At 52.2% G+C, this 20,920-nt stretch overlaps 1 protein-coding gene across 1 annotated transcript in view; it reads right to left on the bottom strand.

Annotated features, from left to right (window-relative positions):
* PLXNA2 (plexin A2) overlaps positions 1-20,920 on the bottom strand; it is a 134,838-nt gene that overhangs the window by 66,893 nt on the left and 47,025 nt on the right. Inside the window, exon 3 of the mRNA XM_035561404.1 lies at positions 20,325-20,459. Coding sequence (XP_035417297.1) covers positions 20,325-20,459 — 135 coding nt within the window. The remainder of the gene's footprint in view (positions 1-20,324; positions 20,460-20,920) is intronic.

Below are 20,920 nucleotides of genomic sequence, written 5' to 3'. Positions count from 1 at the left end.
AACTCATGAATTCAGTTAAGTTGTTAAAAAGGATTGTGGCAGGCTAAGATAAAACAGAGGAGTTTAAGATGACAAACAGACTCCTAAATAGGATTAGAGTCTTAATGAAAACAGTAATGAATGGATGAGGCAACCAAATATTACCCATTAATATTAGACAGATAGATTAGATCCCTAGGCACTGCATTTAAAAACGACATGAAATTACTTCAATTACTCCGCATTGATAAATAACAAGGCCATATTTACTGCTGAAACACATTTCCTCCACCCTCCCCCATGTTCGCGTTGGCTTATCCTTCCCTAGAGGAGAGCAGACCACCGAGAGGCTGGAAAAAACGCATCAGGCTGGAAGCTTCCTCCGCTCCCTCCCTTCTGAGGAGGCCTCCACTAGGCAGCATCTCCAGCACAAATATCCCAGGGCGCCTGCAGCCCAGGACCAGTCCCTCAGCACCACTACTTCTGTGCCAGAGCTGAGCAATCGCTTCCAATTCACTTGAAACCCGGTGCTCGCAGCATCCTTCCTGCTCAGAGGTTAGCTCTACCTACACTCCTGGTGCTTACAGCTGCTCAGCATCCTCCTTTCCACATGGGGAAGGCGAGATTAACCTGATCAGAAGGCTCTTCTAATGAAGAGATCATAGATGGATAATTCCTGGGTGCTCGGTGGCATTTACATGCTAACGACGAAAGGCAGCGCTGCTGAAGGTGATGGCAACAAGAGTCCCTCGTCCTTGCATCCCAGCCTCCAGCCCTTATGGAGCTGAGGCCAGCCACCTGCTTTCTGGGTTCAGGAAAGCCCCGGAGAGCAGACTGCTGCTCAGAAAGCTGCGAAACCTTGTTTCCAGCTCTGCTGCCTTGGATTGCAAACTTTGGAGGCTGCTGGAGCTCAGCACCTGGGCGGGAGGAAGCGTGGTGAGCAGTGATGCTGCTCGCTGGGTGCTGTGCTCAGAGCTGGGTCACAGCCCGACCGACGGGACAAACAGCGTGGGCTTGGGAGCACACGGACACAGGTGTGCCCCATCACTTATGTCTGCAAAGCTTGGCAAAAAAAAACCTGTTCAGCCTCATAACTCACCAGCAAATGAGACAAATATAAAATATCTCATTTTAGAGGTACGAAAGCAGCCTGCAGAAGGAATGCAGAGCAAATTGCCAGCAGTACGTCAAGTGCAGAGCCTGAGCCCAAACCCCAGGACTTTGCTTTGGCCATCAGCTGCCTCACCCTGGGCTCTCCCAGGGGAGCAGAGGAGAGGAACGACCCTGTCCTGCCCCTCAGGGTGCTCCATCGCAGCTGATGAGGGCCTGGAGGCTCAGCTGAAATACTGCTGAGCCCGCGTGTACCACGCAGATATAAATTAACTTTCCAGAAAGGCAACGAACCCCAGCCGTGGTGCTTTCCCACCCTGCAACAAGGGGTAAGGCAGGAGCGGGAAGAGGGAGGAAGGCGCAGAGTTCTTCCCACAGCCCAGGGGACGGGTGACCTTTCCAGCCCTATACCTGTATAAATCTTATTTAATGAAATAAGGAAAAAAAAAAAGAATAAATGAAGATTAAATCACTCCCTGCAGCAGATTTACATTGAAAACAAAGTCTGTTCAGACAGCGGGTAGTTTACACAACAGCCCTTTCACATTCCTTTCCCCAAGCTGGGGCCAGCGAGCCGCAGGACAGGCGATGGGCGCCCCGGAGCCGACGGCAGGCTGCCAGGAGAACATCGCTCATCTGGGGTTTGCTTTGACACACAATTAGGGGGTTTCGGTAGGTCCCAAGTCACAGCATGGCGGTTTTCTCCCATCAAACCTTCCCCAAAACATCCCCTTTCTGTGGGACCTGACTTCAATTTTTGGTGCCACCACCACGTCAGCACTTCACATACCCACGTCCCCTCCCTGCGCACCCCACCGAGCAAACACCGCTGCCCGAGGCTTGGAAGCTCCCCTGGGAAACCAGAAAAACCAACCAAGGGCCCTGTTATTGAAATACAAGCTGCAATAGCTTTACAGCCAGAGAAAGTTAGGCAAAGAGTTTAGCTTTCATCTTTACCTGCGTTTCCTTGGGCTGCTGTTTTGCTACACGGGAGAAGCAGAATCAAAGAGCAGCTCTGGGGCTGAGGCACTGCTTTGACTGAAGGCAGAGGCAACACAGGCTCAGAGCTTACAAAAACTTCAGAATTGCTGCATTAATGTTCCCAGAGCTGCCCTGCTAAGTCACTTGTCCCCCGAAGCCATATCAGGTCCTGCTGTAAACAGCTCCTCTGACATCAGCTTCTCACTGTCCGGGTTCAGCACTCAAAACAGTGGCATTTTAGGCAAATAACGCCATGAAACTATTTCTGCTCCATCAGAGCCTGAGGAAGTTGTGCATACATTTCCATAAATCTCGCTGGCGTCAGTGCAGGACCAGACCCGGCGGGCTGCAGGGGGATCCTGCCGACTGCCGCGGAGTTTACCTACAGAACAGCTCCAGGAGCAGCCGGGGGGCCGAGCGGACTTGGACTGAAATCACAGAATAAAGTGGTTTACATAAAAATCAGTAGCGCTCGGCTTGTAGCAAGGCTAGAAGCAAGGGGGAAGATCCTCAGAACCCCCAAAACGAGGGGCTGCCACAGTAGGCCAGAAGCACTGACAGGAGCCCAGCAAGAGCCGGCCTCTGAGCAGGGAATGCCAAAATCTGTGAGGGTACACCAGGTGAACCACTGCAGTGGCTTCCTATCACGTGGAAGAGACGATTCTCCCAGTACTCCCAAGCAAGATTTGCTCTCTGGCACTGTTTTCCAGCAGGGCTGGAGAAGAAAAAGTTTTCACAGGAGGCAAACCCCGACCCATGCCAGGGCAGCAGAGGAGGACGGGGAGCATTGCTCTGCTGGAAGCTGCAGGGGAGCAGCTGCTTGAAGGGCATTTCTCCACGGGGTCCTGGCAAGGGACAGGGTTAATAGGCCCACTCCGTACGTGACCTCTCTTCCCTCTCTCCGAGACCTCCTAATTACCAAGCTAAAGGGAGAGGGGCAGCCCGAGGCACCAGGCAGACCCCGCTGCCTGCTCCTGCCCTTGCTGAGCCGATCGATCACAGCCCGCTGGCCACGGGAAGCCTTCTCCCACAGGCAGAGGTTGGGGTCGGCAGGAAAGGCAGCTTCTCCCACTCCATCCGCAGCCAGAGCGAGCTCGTCAAGGCCAGAGCCACCCTGGAAAAAATGGGAGCATCAGCGGGTCCCTTCCTCCAAAAAGGAGGGTGGCTCGGGGAGCCATGAATAAATGATGCCGCTAATGATAAGATGCCTGCGCAGCCCAGCGTGGGGAGGAAGCAGACCGATGACTCTATTTCTGATGCACCGGCTGCCTGACAATTGGCAAATGAACCTCTGCAGTTATCTGTTTCCCCTCTTTATTCTTTTCTCATAAAACTGGCAGGAACAGGGGTAGGAAAGAGACGCTGGCGGCAGCTGTGTTCAGCATGAAAAATGAGCAGCAAGCGGATGGGAGGCAGCTGGAGCCCCGAGCTTGCTGCCGAGCACCCCGGTACCCCCAGGCTCTGCTCACTCTGGTTATTTGGTTATTTCCCCATCTCGGTGGATCCTGTGCTTAACCCTTGCGTCGCTCCGTTGCTGCAGTGGGGCAGAGCAGCAAAACCCATGGGGTCCTTATCCTGTGCCTGATAACTACAGGCACCTGGCACAGCCCAAATGGCAGCGCCGTACCCGTGTTTCTGCCCTACCCAGCAGCTCGAAGAGGGGCTGAAGCCCTGCAGGAATGGCCAACAGATGCACACAGACATAACAGAGCACAGCTGCTCCCAGAAGCAGATGAAACATTGTCTGTTTTTTTATAGAGGAGGGACGGGAACTGGTGGAAGAGCTGCGCAGTGGGGCATGGCGTAAAGGCTGCAGCCCGGCTGCGCTCCTGGGTGCACTCAATGAACCTCCAGCACTCATCACCCACAGCCCAAGCAGCTGGAGGTCTCTGGGGTTTTGCAGGCGTGGCCTGCACCAACAGGCCCAAAAACATGTGGGACACCCAGTACTGGGGCCAGTGTCGAGATGCCTGGGCAGCACAGCACCCCTCTCCTGCTGGCCACGGCGCTGGAGCTCCTCTGACTTGCGGCTTTCCCCCATCCCTGTCCTGACAGCATCGCCCCTCAAGTGCCTGGCCACTTGCCACCCCTGGCACGCACGCAGACAAGGAGGCCACATTTTGTTTACCCTCCCTGCTCTGCAGAAAGCCCGGGGCTGCCCGGGGGATGTGTCTGGCCACCCACCTTGAAAGGGCTCCCACGTGGCCAGCTGGCCGCGGCGCAGCGGGGTGGGCAGCCCCGCATCTGCCCGCTCCCAACAGACTCGCACGCTGTGCTCCGCCACAATGCGCGCTTTGTTCCCAGCCCTGGCGCGTCCTCGGGTGTCAATGACACTGGAAAGGTTTGACTGGCCCTTTCTGTTTGTTTTCTTGGCACACGCGAGTATCTTTTAAATAGCCCAACCTCAGCTCTGCCCTGCACCTCGCGTGTGACCGACATTAGTATTCAGCAGCAGCCTTGCCTGGAGAATGGGCCAAGCGGGGAAGGACGGCTCCCAGCCCCTGCAGCTCCTGCGGGTCCCCTCGGCACCTCCCTGCCTGGCTGGGTCCCAGGCTAAGGGAGCCTGGCTGGGAGGGCTGAGCTGTGGGGATGTCCCTGTGCAGGTGGGCGCCTTGGCATGCTGCTTTCCCTCAGGGACGCTGCACCCTGGGCAGCAGCACCAGCAGCACCTTTGCTGCGGCCCCCCAGCGGGCTCCTGTCCACAGGGTCATGAAAGACTTCAGCACCCTGCAGCACTCACACACCAACAGCCCTCGATTCCCCCTTCCATGAGCCATTTCAGGGTTCTCCAATTGTTTAAATACACCAGAAACCTACGAGGGAATTCACAGGCATGACCGGTGTGTGTAATTGCATAGAGCCTGGAAAATCCAAAGCATTTGAATGCCCTGAGTAGCTTTAAAGGTCACAGAGTCGTATCATTACTGTTTTCACAGTCTGACTGTGGTCCTACTGCTCATTTGCTCCAGAAACAGTGCTGTAACCTCAGTGGCTTTTTGCTAAGTACTGCTCTCTAACTGCATTATGCTGTCCTTGCCAGTCAATTTTCTGTTACTCTATCACTTTTCCATTTGTATATCATTACATACGCCTGTCAAAAATATAATTTAAGAACCTGACCACCACCGTGAGAAACGAACCCTCCTAAGTACATCCCAAACTCTCCAGTTCTGAAAGAAAATGATCTTTAAGCCCTTTCCCCAAAGAAGAAAACCGCTGTCCCATGGCAGGCGCCGGCATCACGCCCCGGCACACAGACGAGGCCTTTGATCACTGCAACGGGCTGGTGACAAAGGAGCACGATAAAGCCCCAAAGAACATCTCAGGAGCTGACACACAGCATCAGGAGGGAAGAAAACAAGGGGCTGCTGCCACAACACCTGGTGTTCCCCCTCAGCACCACAGGGCTGGCCCTGTGCTTCCCCAGCAGGGTCGTTCAGTGGAGGTGAAGATACGGCTTTCACCAAAACCTGAAGAACACAAACGCACGTGGGATGTCCTAGGCAATGGCTATTGCAACAACATCCCACATCTCCTGCAGAGAACAGAGGAACATCGCCTCTGGGCTGGCTCTGCCACACTCAGGCACCGGCAGCCTTGGGCATCCAGCCCCACGGCTCGTGCCTCTTGTCTCAAGGCCGCAGAGCGGCCCCACAGCAATAGTTGTCTTTGAGAGCAAACGCAGACAAACAGGATCATCCCTCCTCTGTCCTGTGCCTGCAGAGGAAATGCCACAAGGCAAGAAGGGGACAGGGTGACAGGACCCCCTCCCCGTGCCATTCATCGGCTGGCTCAGCGCAGGCTGTGCTCAGGCTCGTGCTCTCCCAGACACTGAGGAAACACCGCGCCCTCTCCAGGTAACAAGGACACACCAACACGGGAACAGGAGGGCTTGCCCTTTCGCAGCAAGTTCCAAGAAAATTTGTATCATTATAACACGGTTATAATGACTGCTGCACAGCACTCATTTTTTCCTCCTGGAACAGAAAGTGTCGCCAAGGACCTCGAGCTCCATCACAGACACTAACCAACAGATACGGCCAGCACTGCTGCAGCTTCCATTTTTTGGAGGCTTTCCCATGAATGACTGAGTATCTCCTCTGCCCTCTGTATTCCCTCATTGTTTGAAAAACGTGCCAACGACAGGATCGAGATGGGATGGCTTTTTCCGCCCTTAGCAAGTGCCCTGCCTGCACCTGCTCGGGGCAGGAGCCGCATGTCACCACGAGGATCTGGCCATGCCGTGCCGCCTCGCAGGGAACAGGCTCCCGGAGCTACCACAGCAGCCGCCGACTTCCCACCCTTCCCTCTGCTGGCGGCTTTGGTGCCCAAAAATGAGTGGGAGAACCTTACTGTGCTGCTCCTGCTCTGGAGGCAGAGCAGGGAGCCGTGGGCGCTGCCAGCACCGCAGCACGAAGCCACCCCAGGGGCTTTATGTGAAAAGCCAGCGCTGGTAACGCCGGCAGCTGCAGCACGGAGACATCGCCACGACTGCCACTGACAGCTCTGTTTGCTCTGATTTCTTCCAGCATCCTTGGAAGCTCGGGGGCAAATTTGCCACTGGTGTAATACTTTGGTTCATTTCAAGAGATTTGTGCCGAGACTAAATTTGGCCCTGCATATTTTACTCCTGAGCCCAGTAATCAGCAGTGGAAATAATTTGCTGTTTGGCTGCTCTGATGTTGCCATCTTTTGTGCGTATCAAAATGACAAAAACATCAGGTCCTCAAAGTCCGATTGAAGAATAATTGGAAATCCAAAGTGGCACTAAATGTTATTTTCTAAATAAAATGCATTCAATTACAGAACACTGAGGCCATAAAGCATTTAAAAAGATAAGTTAGAGCAGGAAAAAAACAAGTATTCAAACCTTCAGAGACTTCATTATAGGCACAGGATACCCTCTATTCTTTGGGACAGGCAGGAGATAAAGAGAATGCAAAACAATGCAAATATTTCCAGCAGCCCGTGCTCTCCCAGAAGGGCCTGGATGCTTTCTCACTCGTGGGTTTTCATCTCAGCTGTTGCGTACAGTTTCCCCCTGCTGCACACTGAGGGCTGTGTTCTCGCACTTCGATGACAGACAGGCCCAGCTGACTTTGCTTCCACCAGCACCTTTTGTTACACGAGCAAATTTCCCAGCTTGCATTCACGTTCACCAAGTTTATTCCATTAAAGCAAGCGCTCATTCCTGACACACTGATGGCCTGCCATGCTCCGCCGGCTCCACTGGCGGCCCAGCCCATGTCTGGCCACAGCAACAGAGTCCTGCAGCAGTTCCCTTCGTGTGCTGCCCAAACGCCTGAGGAGCTCAGGTCGAAGCAGGGATGTCCCTGGCACCAGGCACTGTCCTCCAGCCTTGCAGGCTTGGCCAGGTCTTTGTTCTGCACAGCAAAAACCAGCAGACGCTTGGAGGCCGCACAGCACAATGAGAAAAGTTGAGAGTGGCGAGCAGAGGGGGGGAGAAAGATCCCCCGTGTCTGTATGTGTTGGGCAAGGAAATGAGATGAAACCAGAAAAAGCAGAGAACAGAGCAATAGACATTCCTGCTTCAGCGTCTGCATCGAGAAGCTGCAAGAAGAGGGCAGGTTGCAGAGACGGGCTCTGATATGGGGGATCAGAGATCTCCACCGGCACCTGACGGCAGCGTGCCCCGGGGGCTCCCAGTCACCCCATGAGCTGCAGGGCAGGAACACGGCGATGCACGCAGCCTGAATCCCAGAGATGGAGTCTGCATTATGAGAGCTCTGCTCTCTCTTTATATTAATAACACCAATAACACAACAGATGCACTCCAAACTTCAGCAAACAACATAACGGCCATCAAGCAGAAAGGACAAAGGCCATCGTATTTCACGCGGCAGGAGCTGGTAAACCCTTGCTTTGAGCAGCGAAGTCGCAGCCAAACAAACATGACCCCAAGTGGAATCTACGGCTCTGGCAGGCACAGCCTCAGCCTGCACAAACAGGGAAAGATGAGATGCATTTATCTCAGATACTTCGTTTCAACAGCTTTCCTTAACAGCTCCGCTCCCTTGAATTAATACATATTGCCAAGCAAGCTGCAGAGCGGGCTCGCAGTGGGGGAGATATAATTATTTACATGTCTGCTCCCTGTTTCCATATGAGGATTAAAGACCAGGTGAGATTTCTTTGCACACTAGCTTTTATTTTATTTTTTTTCCTTACGAGGAGATAATTGTCACTGGAAATCACTCAGGTGCAGACGCAACAAATTGCTGACCCGCGGCTGATCTCGGAGAGCCGCGACAGCATCTCGCCTCCACCAATAAATACAGCCTCGCAATGGGGGAGAGGGGAAAACAGCCTACACATAGCTGAAGATGGATTTATTCCAGCCTTTGCTATAAGGCTGAAGGCTGGGAAGCCAAATCCCTCTCTCCCAGGGTTTCATTAGCTGGGAATGGCTTTCTAACGAGATTTACACAATCTAGCCTGGAGCCTACACATTTTGCTCTGCACCCAGAGACAATAACAACAGGGAGCTAAGGAGATGCCTTCTTTTTCTCTGGTCACCCATAATTCAGGACTGTTACACTGCTGCCATCAATGTGATTACACAGAGTGCAAAAATAAAATAAGAACGTGCCCTTCTATAGCATTAAGTCTCCAATTTCAACTGACCCAAGCCAGGAAAATTTATAGTTATGGGGACCACGCTCAGTCCATTAAGGAAGGATAGGAAATTGCCAGCTGGGATCCAGATGACATCCTCACCTCTCCTCCTAGCGGTGTGGCGCCAGGCACAGGAGGGCTGCATGGCGCCCAGACACCGCTCTCCTCCTGCCAAAATCACGGGCAGCGACCGCGGGCTGCTGGAATGGGTTTTCTCTGCACTTGGGTGGGGGCAGCCGAGTGAACCCCACTGCACCGCTGGAAGGGCAGAAAGCCCTAAGCTCACCCCCTCCATTTAGGGCTTGAAGGATCAAAGCCTTTTGCTGGAGCGGGGTGCAGCTTTCTGGAGTGGCATACCCTTTTCTGACCCATTCCCATACCAAGCTTAAATCCCAGCCCCCTTACGTCCAGCTTTGCAGCGATGCTTCTCCCAGGATCCAACCATCCCTCGCCTGCATCCTGCTGGGGCGAGGTGCTGGGGACTGAGCTGAGCTGCCCAGGCCACCAGCAGGGCCATGCACACTGAAGGCAAAGACCTGAACTGGAAGGCTCCAGCCTGCCTTTGGCTAACAACTGGAGCTCGCCCTCTCCTCTCTGCAGTCACAGGAGTGCTGTTTCTGGCACAGTTTCTCCAATAATGCTGTTCCAGCATGGTCAGCTCTTTTTAAATGGAAGGGTTTTAAGCAAATTCTTTTTGTGGGCAGGACTGTCTGCTTGCTCACACAAAGGCCCAGCCACACGAGGAGGAGTTATATTTTAACACCCATCCTCCCCCCCCCAAAAAATAATAAAAAAACACTTCTCACCATGTTCTTACAGAGATATTAATAGCACCCAAGACACTGACAGTTGCCTGCCTGTGAGTCACTTCTTAAAGGGATGGGGGAAAAGCCTGCCACTGTGGCTTGTTAGGAGACAATGAAAATATCATTCACGAGCTGCAGCACTAAATACCACCCTCACCGTAGCAGACAAGATATGAGATGCTCACATGTGTGCAGTGTGTATCCCATGCAGCTGGGGCTACCCCGCGTGACTTGAAGCTCTTCTCAAGCTGCAAAACCCAGCCCCTATGTGGACAAGTGGCAAGAGAAGAAGCTGACAGCAGGGCAGGCTGCAAGCCCCCATGGAATTGCTACTGTCAGCATCAGTTGGCTTTGGCCGTGCTGTGCTATCACGCTTCCTCTTTATTTCTGTCACCATCATGAGTCCGAAGCACCGAGCAGAAATGCTAGGCGTGTTGCTAACACAGCACGAGGCAGGTCCCTGCCTCCAGCAAGCTGCTGCCCTGTGCAGCACGCAGCCTGCACACCCTTGCAACCACCTCAGCTGCTAAGAGACCCCAAGGCTTGGGTCTCATTTCCATGCCTCCTCTATTGCTACAGCCTTCATATTCCTCTGAGATGAGATTCCAAGAGGTTTTCTAACTCAATTATTTTGGAAGCACGTGAAATGTCTTGATGGCCTGGTCACCACCAGGTCCCTCAGTGCCACGTGCGGCAGTGCCCAGCCCACGCGATACGCTTGCAGCGCTCCAGCTCTGTGCACTCGACTCCATTGCTACTTGAAAGGAAACATGAATACTAATTAAACAGCCATAAGGGCACCGAGCAGACAAACGTGTGTTGCAAGAGAAACTGGATAGACACACTCTGAAGTGGAGCCAAAGAGAAGAGGAGGGAATGTGTCATTGTTTTTGGTGGCAGAGCTTCAGAATAGCGCTCATCACTTCAAATACGTGCATAAACCTAACCAAAGCTGGCGCTATATGAGTGTGCTGGACTTCCATTACTGCCCTAAAACCTTCCTCCTCCTGCACTGCAATGTACATGGCCGCCCTGACCTCAGTGCTACGCACACAACGCAGCGTTTCGCTCCACCCGAAGGCTGGGTACAGCACAATTTCCGTGCCAGCTTCCAGCACGCTCCAAAACGCCCGTGCCAGCTCCTCGGCAACTGAGCAGCTCTCTGGGCTGCAGTCCTCAGGCTGCGAGGAGAGCTGGGATCCAAGCACGATCTTTTCCTGCCACCTATTCAATTAAGAAAGTATCAAACCCTCCCATTTCTGCCTCTAATAAAGGTGGGCAGTCACGGGAGGCAGACCGGCTTATGGAGTAGCCTTGTCGCCCCGGTCAGCCCTTTGCCAACACAGCACCAGCCTGCTCCTTGAGCCTGTGATGGGGTTAGTGTTAAACACAAAACCTACGTTCGTGTTTGTCTGTACAGGCTGAACTCAGGGATGCTGCTTCGTGTGTACTTCGGAGTGACAGAGCCATAGAGATGCTCTGTGTAGGAGACATCAAGACAAAAGTCAGTTAAATCCCACCTGAGCTTCAGCTTTTGCCATCATAACCAGCACTTTGGCCCTGCCAAAGGTCAAGAAGGTTTAAAGGGGAAAAAAAAGTTTACACTTGGAATGTTAATGTATTCTTATTGATCCCAAAGGAGCAGCTTGGCACCAAGGAGGCACACAAAGTCTTGGTTGAAACTCAGAAGGCTGCCACAGACGGGTCCAGCTGTTTCTCAACCAAGCGTGGAAACACACTGCTGGCTACTGCCCCTTGCAGCTGTGGCACAGGACGGGGAACGTGATCCCATCGCTCAGGAGCCAGCTGGTGGTGCAGCACCAACGCTGCTCATGTTGATGAAGACTCTGTAAGCTCTTCATCACTTCAGGCCATGACTGGTGCCTTCTCTTCCTAAATCCACCTCCCTGCGACTACGGAGCGCGGAACTTCTCAGTGATGAAATGAAGGACGGTGCTTTGTTGGGGGAGTAGGGAGCGGGGAGGTTTCAGTCCAATCTCTTCCTACGCCGTATATTTCCTGGGTGACTTCGGGTAGGTCATGCAGCATCTCTGTGCTTCAATTCCTCATCTCAGATGTGATATTGCTGCTCTGTCTCATAGGGCTTTGGGGAGGATAAATCTGTTAGCAGACAGCAAAACGTTCAGCCGGTGCTGATTGCTGCAAGGCAGCCGGTGAAAATTCGGCAGTTGTGATAACTGCGCAGGCACAGAGGGAGGAGACAGAGGGAGATCAGCAGCCTCCCTGTGCAAGGAGCTCTTCCTAAGCTTGATTGTACTAAAAATTAATTGTTTTGTACCCTCATAGAAACCCTTGGGCCCCACTGTTGGTGTCACCTTGTGCAGACCCTGGCTCTGATGAACACGGAGCTCGTCTGGGTCTGGACACGGGGAGCCCAGCAGCGGGCACCCACGGTGCTCCCCCTGCTCCCAGCCCCAGGGCAGGGGGAGCCAACGTGTTTAGTCTGCCGGGCACATTCCTGCACACTGCTAAAATAAATAGAGGATTATTAATGGAGCTCCTTTTCCTCACTAGCGTCACCCAGAAATGCCAGAGCTATCGCACGGCTCCACGGCGTGGGGCCAGGTCACAGCAGCCACGGGGCAGGGGGGCTCCTGCTTCGGGGAGCCCCGGCCAGGAGCTGGGGGGCTTCCAGCCTCACCCAGGAGAAAGGGACCCTGCAGCTGAGGGGCTCAGGGCCCTTGCTGGGGATGCTGACCCAGCCCAGCCCCCAGAGAAAGGCTTCCAGGCTTCCCAGCGAACCCCCCGCACCTTCCTCTGCTCACAGGTTCTGGCATGCTCCAGAAAGTCTCAACATCTTCACCACAGCTAAGTTTTTACAGGGAAAACACTTTGCCAGGGAAGAGGAAGGAGGAGGGAAAGGCAGAAGAAAACCCACAAACAGTTGTTTTTCTGCTTTGCAACGAGCCTTAACTTTTATATTTAGTCCCAGCTTGAAACACATCATAGCCATTTCCCCTGGGGCACAGCCATCATTTCCAAGCTATCTGGAATCTGCAGGAACTTTTTTTTTTTCCCCCTGAATATTTCCAAACTTTTCAAATGGTTTGGTGGGAATTTGGTTTTCAAGCTGCATACTTGTTTGCGCTGTGGTGCCAGCGGGACCAGCCCAAGGATCCCACTAGGTCAGCGCATTCAGAGGTTTGGGCTGGAACCCAGTCTGCATTTTTTAGCCCTGCTCATTTCAGTGTTATTGCAGGAAACCGTTTATAGCTGCGTTTCCCCCATCTGATCTGAAACAAAAAAATTACACATACTGTAATTGTACTGTAATTTTGAGCTGGCCAAAACCCAGCCAATCTGATTTTGCAGAACTTTTGCCTGCAAGGTTCTGAAAAAAAAAAACAAAACACAAAAAACAGCCAAAGATACTTGGGTTAAGAGTCAGGTTGGACCTGAACTCTCTTTAAATCCTTCTGTCCCTTGAGCCATGGAGCTCAGTCTGAGGCTGATGCTGAGGCTCAAGAAGGAGCCCAGAGCCAAACGTGGTGTGCTGGGTGCTGCTCCGCCTCTCACTGAGGAGGGGCCTGATCCTGCCCAGCGCCACGTGGTGTTTCCACAGCGTGTGTCCGTGGCAGCGCTGCGTGAGACGGCCTGTGTCCTTCCTAGCACAGTCCTCGCTCTGAGCCCATCGGAAGAGGATTCGGAGGGGCGAGCGTCTGCACGTCGCCTACGCGCACTTCCTGCAAACTTCACGATAATGAAGTGACACTCCGCACCGTATCCCTTTTTCCATTTCACCCTTCACTGGATCATTTTATGCATCTATTCCCAATGCTAATTCAAACTAATTAAAGTATAAAATAGAATAATTTGTGCAATTTCAGAGCTCCCCTCACCATATTGTGAGTTATGTTTCCTTTTTGTTAGCGCCCAGTGTGAACAATTCCCCTCCTCACCGGCTGAATAGCCGCCAAACTCATTTGCTGAAGACTAACTATTGCAGAAGCCAAGGAAGGGGGGGGGGGGGGGAAGAAAAGACTTCTAAAAAGCTCTGATAGAAAGGAAGAGGAATCAGGTTTACTGTTAAATTTCATAGCCGAGCACTTTCTGAAATGGGCAGAAATTACAGATTTCTCCTTCTACTGATTTTCTGTCTCGGGAATGCAATTCTCTCCCTTCTCTCATTACTCCTATTAAGGAGACCTGCATCTACCTGTCCAAACACGCAAATTCAGCAGCCTTCTGAAGAAGACGCAAGTCCAAAGAGCACCAAGCATCACCAGGGTCCCCACTTGCAATGGCAGGAGCAGTCCCAGGCAGGTTTGACTGTGCCCTGCACAGAGTCCTTGCCAGAATCTGGCCCTGCTAAAGTCACCCGAGTCCAATGGGGGGGCAAAAAAAAAAAAAAAAAAAAAAAAAAAAATCAAACAGCTCAGCACAGTCCCTGAATTGCTCCGTCTGGTCCCCAAACATCACCACCATTCCCAGAGATGCATCAGAAATCCCAGCTTGCTTTTCAAATAGAAAGGGGTTTAGTGTTCACCTGTTGGTCACCCATCTGTCCCACACCACAAAGCCATGAGGATGTGCAGAAACCAAGGGCACAGCAAAAAGCAGTTGATGGGGTTGTTCCTCATCCCATTTGTCCCCTTACAAACACTTGATGCACTGGGGCTCTGAGAAGGAGGATTGGTGTGTGTGTGGCTCTGTACGTGCATGCAGGGAAATTCTGGAAGTATTTCAGGACTGGGGTTGCCTGTCTGAAAATTAAACAATAGGTCTGCGGATTAGGAGGAATTGGAAAGGGAAGCAAATACATGGGAACCCTGTGGCTGTGACTGGCAGGGCAAAAAATAGACTAATAGAAAGCAAAAACAAAACAAACAAACCCTGAGAGCAAACCTAGCAAGCACTTGAAAGGAACAACGATGTGAGCAGTGTCTAAAACACATCTCATTTACAAAAACAAACCCACTGACCCCAATGTTGAATTTTTACATTGGGGTGTATTTTACTGCATCTTGGGAAAGTTTACCTTTCAGGTATTTGTTACTTCAAAGGTCTCTGCACTTACCTTTGCACCCTTGAAATCCTGGGTGTTTGGTGTTTGCACATAAACCTCAGTGAACTCTGAGGCTGCAGGAACACCCCAGAGCCAGGCACAAACGTCAAAACCACCAGAGCTACACACACAGCAGGCTGCCAGCAGAGCTGGGAAATAAGGCAGCACGCTCTCCCACCTGCCTGGGCTGGGGCTTTGGGGTCAACTGACTTTAATTAGAGCATCCTTCTAGCAGGTGGATATGGTTAATGATCTCAGACATGTTTTTACCTGAATTTCTTAATTACTCCTAATTGACCACAGGGAGGAAAGCGGAAAGAAGCTTGCATCAACTCCTGCGTTTTAGGACAGCGTTGCACAAGCAGGTGTTGCAAACCCCTCTGTAATGCACAGCCCCTCCTCGGAGCCAGCAGCAGCAAGGACCACGCTGCTCACCCTTCCCTCCACGGCATGAGGGGAATCTTTAGGGGCCAGCATTAATCTTTGCCACCTGTCACTGAGCAAGGGGCAGGAGCACTGCTCTGCTCACAGCGTTCTGCCCCAGGGGCTCTGCATGGCGTCCAACAGGTGTATCAGCGTCACAGCGGCCAAGAGGAATTGCCCAGGTTCTTGCTTGAAAACAACGGAAAGTCGGCCCAAACCCTCCTTGTCTGTCCCCAAAAAGCAGAGCCTGAGGGCAGTGCTGCTGGTGCCGGGCAGACGAGGGGCAGCCCTCAGGCAGGGAGATGGCGGGGCACCCGATGCCCACCTGCACGCAGCGGGGAGCCAAGGAGGGGTGGATGGATGGATGGGTGGATGGATGCTCCCGCACCTTGCGGGCTGCAGAGTCCCCGGAGCTCTGCTCTGCTAATTGATGTTATCTGCATTTCAGAGGGTGATTAACTGCTATCTTTTCTACCACGGGAACGGTGAGGTTCCCAGTCACGGAGCAGGACGCTGCTCTGTTACCTACCGTGTAAAAGCGGAATTAAATCATCCCCCCGTGGCAGAATTAATCGCCAAAGTAGCTACAGATGAGCTCAGAGCAGCGATGCTTCGGAGGTGATGAAACTTGCAAGGATTTTGGAGGCTGCTTATGGAAGATGCATTTTGCATTTGCAATGCTCCGGCCACGTACCTAATTAGGGAGGTGCTGCTTCACCCAGCAGGGAACAGAGCCACATCCTGTGACCTCAGCACCTTATCAAAGGGATTTACGTGATGAGAACAAACAAGTTAGAGATCATTAGCTGGAAAAAAAAAAAAAAAGGTGCTGGAAAATGAAGAAGGAAAAACATGTTGTAGTGCAGGCATGTCTGCAGGTAGGGAAAAAGCAGTGACAGTCCCCAGGGCTGGCTCCCCCACATCTGCAAGCACCGGGCAGCCCCTCCGCCGGGTCCTGCTACCGGAGCCGGACAGCTCGGCTGCCAGGAGAGCCCACGGTCAGCGTCTGCAGCTCTGAGCTCAGAGACGCTCCTTCCAACAAGCCCTGCAGTATTTTTATCCCACAGTTTTGTATTTCGTGTTTATAGCCCTTGATTAGGTGGTGAAATCTTCTGGAGATGGCAGTTCCTGCCCCGATGCCTGCCGTGTTTTTGATTGAGCCTCCGCTCACTCCCAGATTAAAAATAACAAAATTCGCTCTTCTACCAAGAGCTGCAAAAATCTTTGGCCCTGGTTCCTCTGTTGCTTATATAATCTGTGTGCTGAAGTGGGCCCACTGCTTCCAACGGGGTTAACTCGCGACTGCTGAAGGTGTACGTGGGAGCGAAATCAAACCTGCTGCATAAGAAACCAGCGCTGCGACAGCTTGAACTTGTGCAGATAGCAGAGAGATCGAGTGAAAAGGGGCTGCAGCCTTCGAGTCTTAAAATTGCACTTGTCCTACGGACCTTATTTAATTGAAGTGAGCTGAGATTTCATACATTAAAAATCCCCACCACCTTCCTGATGCACTGACAATTAATGCTTCAGGACTGAATTATAGAGCTGCTTTGTCTGAACATAACCAGTGTTTCTCAGAAAGCAAGGAAACTGAGAGGCCCAGGCAGGGGTGGTTGGTGTGGGCTCCACAGCAGACCCACCACTGAAATGAGAACATTTTTAACCCGGGGGCTCCTGGTGGCCCCAGGAGGTATGTGGCTGGCATCCCCTGCCCCACCACCAGCTGACCCGCAGCACCCACGGCTGCTGCAGCCCAGGGCCACCGCACAGCACCACCAACACCTCCCGGTGCCGCCCAGCAGCCACCGATCCTATTCCATCCCCGGCACCCCGCGGAGCCCTGCTAATGCCACACGTCTCCCGCTCAGCAGCATCTTGCGCTGTTCGAGCCTCGCTCAGCTTGTGGGCAGAAATGGTGTTTGCCTGCTAGAGCAATGCTGAGAAATGGATTTCTGTTTTAAATAGCCAGGGTCAGAATCGCATTTCTTTTGCCACAAGAGCTATTTGAAGCCAGGTGCAGTGGGAAGAGAGCCTGTAAAAGCTCCTAATGAGCACTCTTAAATCATGCGGTTAAAGAACTCAGAATAAGTGGCTGGAAGCAAAGTTTCTTTATCCTCCTCTCCCCTGGACTGGGCTGTGCAACTGTTGCTTCTGTGCTTTGTGGGAGTGAAATCAAATGTCAAATATTCTGCTTTGGAAGAAGTTGGCAATGAAACATGAAAGGCTCATGGAGAGCTCAAAAGGACTGCGGATAAATTGGAGAGAAGCACAGACAGGGCTGGGACAGGAGCCAGTGGGAGTGTGGAAGGACTGAACACACAACCAGAGCTCCAGATTTGAGGATAAAGCAACCGCTTTCCCCAGCACATTTCAGCACAAAGCTGATCCTAGCTGGTGCTAGCATGGAAGGAAGACGGGCTTGATACAGGAATGACATGTATGCTTTGTTCTGGGAAGCATCTGTCTGCACATCGCAGTTCATTGTGTGCCCATGCATAACCACAGTCCACGCAGAACATCGCACCCCATGCGCTGCCTGGTGCCTAACACCTCACAAACACAAAGAGCTCGGGACCTGCTACCGAGCTGTACGAGGGGAGCACATTTCCTTGCTGAATCTCACAAAAATACAGTTTGTGAAAGATATGTTTTGCCCTAGGCATATATCCTATTTCTTTCTCAGCAGATACTTAAAACGACAGGCTCTGGACAATCCTCCCCCACCACGCTAACACGCCGCAGCGCAGCGCTACGAACAGCTGCTCTGTGTGTCATTTTACTGTGGCAGAATTTCATTTTATTCCAGATTTCAAGCCTTCAGAAGACATTTTTGCTGTGTATTTTCAGTACTTCTAAGGGCACTTCCCACTCTTTACAGCCTCAGATCTCACAATCCGGCGGACCTTTCTCCTTTTCTTGGGGCTGACCCCTTTTCAATCACCGGGCTCCTTTAACACGTGGTGCTCAGGAAAAAAAAAATATTCCCCCCTCTATTTTGCTGAACAATCACATTGCCAGGAGTAGGGCGGTGAGGGTCACGGGAGCTGACAAAATCCATATGTAACGGTATGCCGGGGCTTCTGGAGCCAGAGCTCACATCTCCACGAGGGCAAAGGGCCGGCCCTACGGTAGGGCCAGCAAGGGCTGGGGACTGTGAGCGACGGCCCCGCACCGGGAGCCTCACCCTGGGCACAACCGTGCCGGGGCCATGGCTTGAGGCAGAATTGGTGTTCCAGGAACATTCTATTCTTTGCTAATTCTCTTCACATCTTTTTGTTTAACAATTACGCAAATTAGCACTTCGGTGAATATTAAGATTCTCCCGCCTCATAAAAGATGAGTTGGAGGCACTCCTGCTGGATTTTCCTTAGGAACTGTTTCAGATGCGTGTTGGATCGCTCCCTCCCTGGTACGAGCACAAGGAGTATGTGGCTCCTGGAGAAAATGACCATGACATTAACATCTTAATCAAGTCTTCATTTCAAAATTTGCAGATATCCTCATTTTTACCATCTAATCCAAGCTCAAGCTGGGAGGGGATCCTAAATGTGTGCCTGTTCATGGCAGCTTCTGTCACTGAGTGGCTAATGACAAGCATATTATGTCTTCTGTAACCACAGGAATTCACCCAGTTCAGTCTTTTAGCAGGGAGAGGATTCTGCACTCTTCTAAAGTACTCATTCCCTGGCTTTAAGTCACTTTATAACCAAGCAAAATATTTGCCTTTTTCTTTCGTTTTCCTACAGGTTAGCAAAACAGTTTTGCCAGCGCTGGAGGAGCAGCAAGCCCCCCAGTGCAGCAGGAGCTCTGAGGACGGCTGCTCGCCCTCTGCCTCCACCAGCGGATCTCGGAGCCCTTCCCACTGCTGCCTCCCCTCGCATCTCCCTTGGAGCAGGTGGAGGGAGCACAGGTATCTGCTTACCAGCAGCAGCTGCAGGAAGCTCTCAGTGGCCAGATGGTTAACTCAACACACAACGATTTAATGGCATCCAGACATCTTCGGATGTAACCCTTCTCTGTCTCCACCACCCACAAGGCACCAGCCCTATTAATCTGAATTACACAGTTGTGAGTAATAGCCAATAAAACGCTCAACAGTCAGTGAACCCAAAAGTCTGGCTTAGTGCTTGGGACTCCTTGTGTTTTCCTGTCTCAGAGAAGAAACCAGAAGACCCCAGATCTGCTGCAGCTGAGGCCCTGCGTTATTTACATTGTGCTGGCTCCCTCAGCAGCAGGCTCCCGTGCACTGTTGGCCATAAATTTCCATCATAATCATTTTGGTTTTGCTATCCACAGCCTGGTCCCTCTCTGCGGAGCAGCAGTTTATCCTGCTCATAAACAAGCTCAGAGGAGGGGCTGCGAGGACGAGTCCCAGAGACACCAGCACAGCCACCCGGCTGTGACATCTCAGGGGGTTCAGGGTGAGACATCTCAGGGGGGTCGCTTCTTGCCTCCACCTAATGGCTTTGACGATCCCCAGGAAGAGTTTGTGTGTGGGAAGCAGCCTCCACAGAAATCCCCTTTTGGGAATGAGAAGCTGCCTCTGTCCTGCGGAGTTCAGCTGGTCAGGATTGATGCATGTGAATGGTCTCCCATGGGCAAAACACTGAACATGTGAACAGATTCACGCCACCTCTACTTATACGCTATGCAAACACTCATGACATTTTCCTCGTAATATCATGGTATAACATAGGAAAAAACAACTCCTTTTTTTTAAATGAGAACGTTTCCGTGATTTGTTTATGACCACGCAGAGCCAAGAAGGGGCAGGGGCTGCTGTGGGCAGGGCTGGCCTGAGGTGTGCGATGGATGGCACAGCCATGGATGGCACAGCCATGGATGGCACTGCGATGGATGGCACTGTGATAGATGGCACAGCAAGTGATGGACACAGCGATGGCACAGCACAGGCTCAGCGTTACTGCAGATGTTGCTTGCACAGCACCTGCCCACACCACGCTTGGTCCCACCTCCGTACTAACATCGCTCACCAACAAACATTTCAAATACACCAGTAAATAAAAAATAAAGCCACCATAAAGGACGCTCAGACAAAGCTGTGCCAACCCACTCCACTCACTGCAGGGAGCGCACCAGTAAGGCCAGCGGCTCAGGAGCTCATCAACCAGCGATGGGTCTGATCCCCAAAGCACATTTCCCTCGCAGCAGCCCAGCCCAGTTCCTAATACTTGCAGACCACAACAAACTGGGACAGCTCTGTCCCTCCATGCACACGTGAAAACCTCTGGTCAGAGGCAGATAAAAGCTGCTGCTGCTACCATGTCACCCACACCAAACCCCATCCCCTGCTCCAGGAGCACCAGCAGCCCGCGCCACGTGTAAGGAAGCAGGTGCCCTACCTGCCGCTCCGACATGATGTACAGGTACTTCTGGTCAACGGAGAAGGCCATGTCTCGCAGCACTGGGCTCCCGTCCTTGAACACTGTCACCATCTCGTACTGAATTCCACCATGGGGAGGACCGTCTGCTCGGATCTGGAAGAAGCGCAAATGGATTACAGGTGATTTCATAGCAGCCAAATGCAGATTTTATTTTGGGGGTGGAGGGTGAAGGGAAGAGGATGAGGTAAGGAAAGGGAGCTAATTCAAAATCTCAGCTTGCGACCTGGAGGCAGAGCAAAGAGCTGGCAGGCAGCACACACACAGGAGCTAAAGGAAAGGTTCTTGTCATTTCCCCAGCCCTTGAGAAGTAAGGAGAAAGATTTCAGCCACAAGGTGAGCTTACAGGCTGTCCTCGTGCCATGACTGATCACGGGCATCCAAGAGCAATAGTGACTGCAAAGTAAGATTTTTAGGCTGTCCCCAAACCAAACGACTGCAGGACTCCACAGGCAGCACAACTGGCCCAAATTACCACGCAGATGTTTTGTTTTTTTTTCTCCAGACACACAAGGAATGACACTCAGACAACCATCATTGCCTCTTGCTGCCACAGG

Source organism: Cygnus atratus, chromosome 24 (assembly GCF_013377495.2).
Source record: "Cygnus atratus isolate AKBS03 ecotype Queensland, Australia chromosome 24, CAtr_DNAZoo_HiC_assembly, whole genome shotgun sequence".
Classification (NCBI taxonomy): Eukaryota; Metazoa; Chordata; class Aves; order Anseriformes; family Anatidae; genus Cygnus; species Cygnus atratus.
Note: the sequence above shows the minus strand (reverse complement) of the source record. Positions and strands in the feature narration are given on the sequence as shown.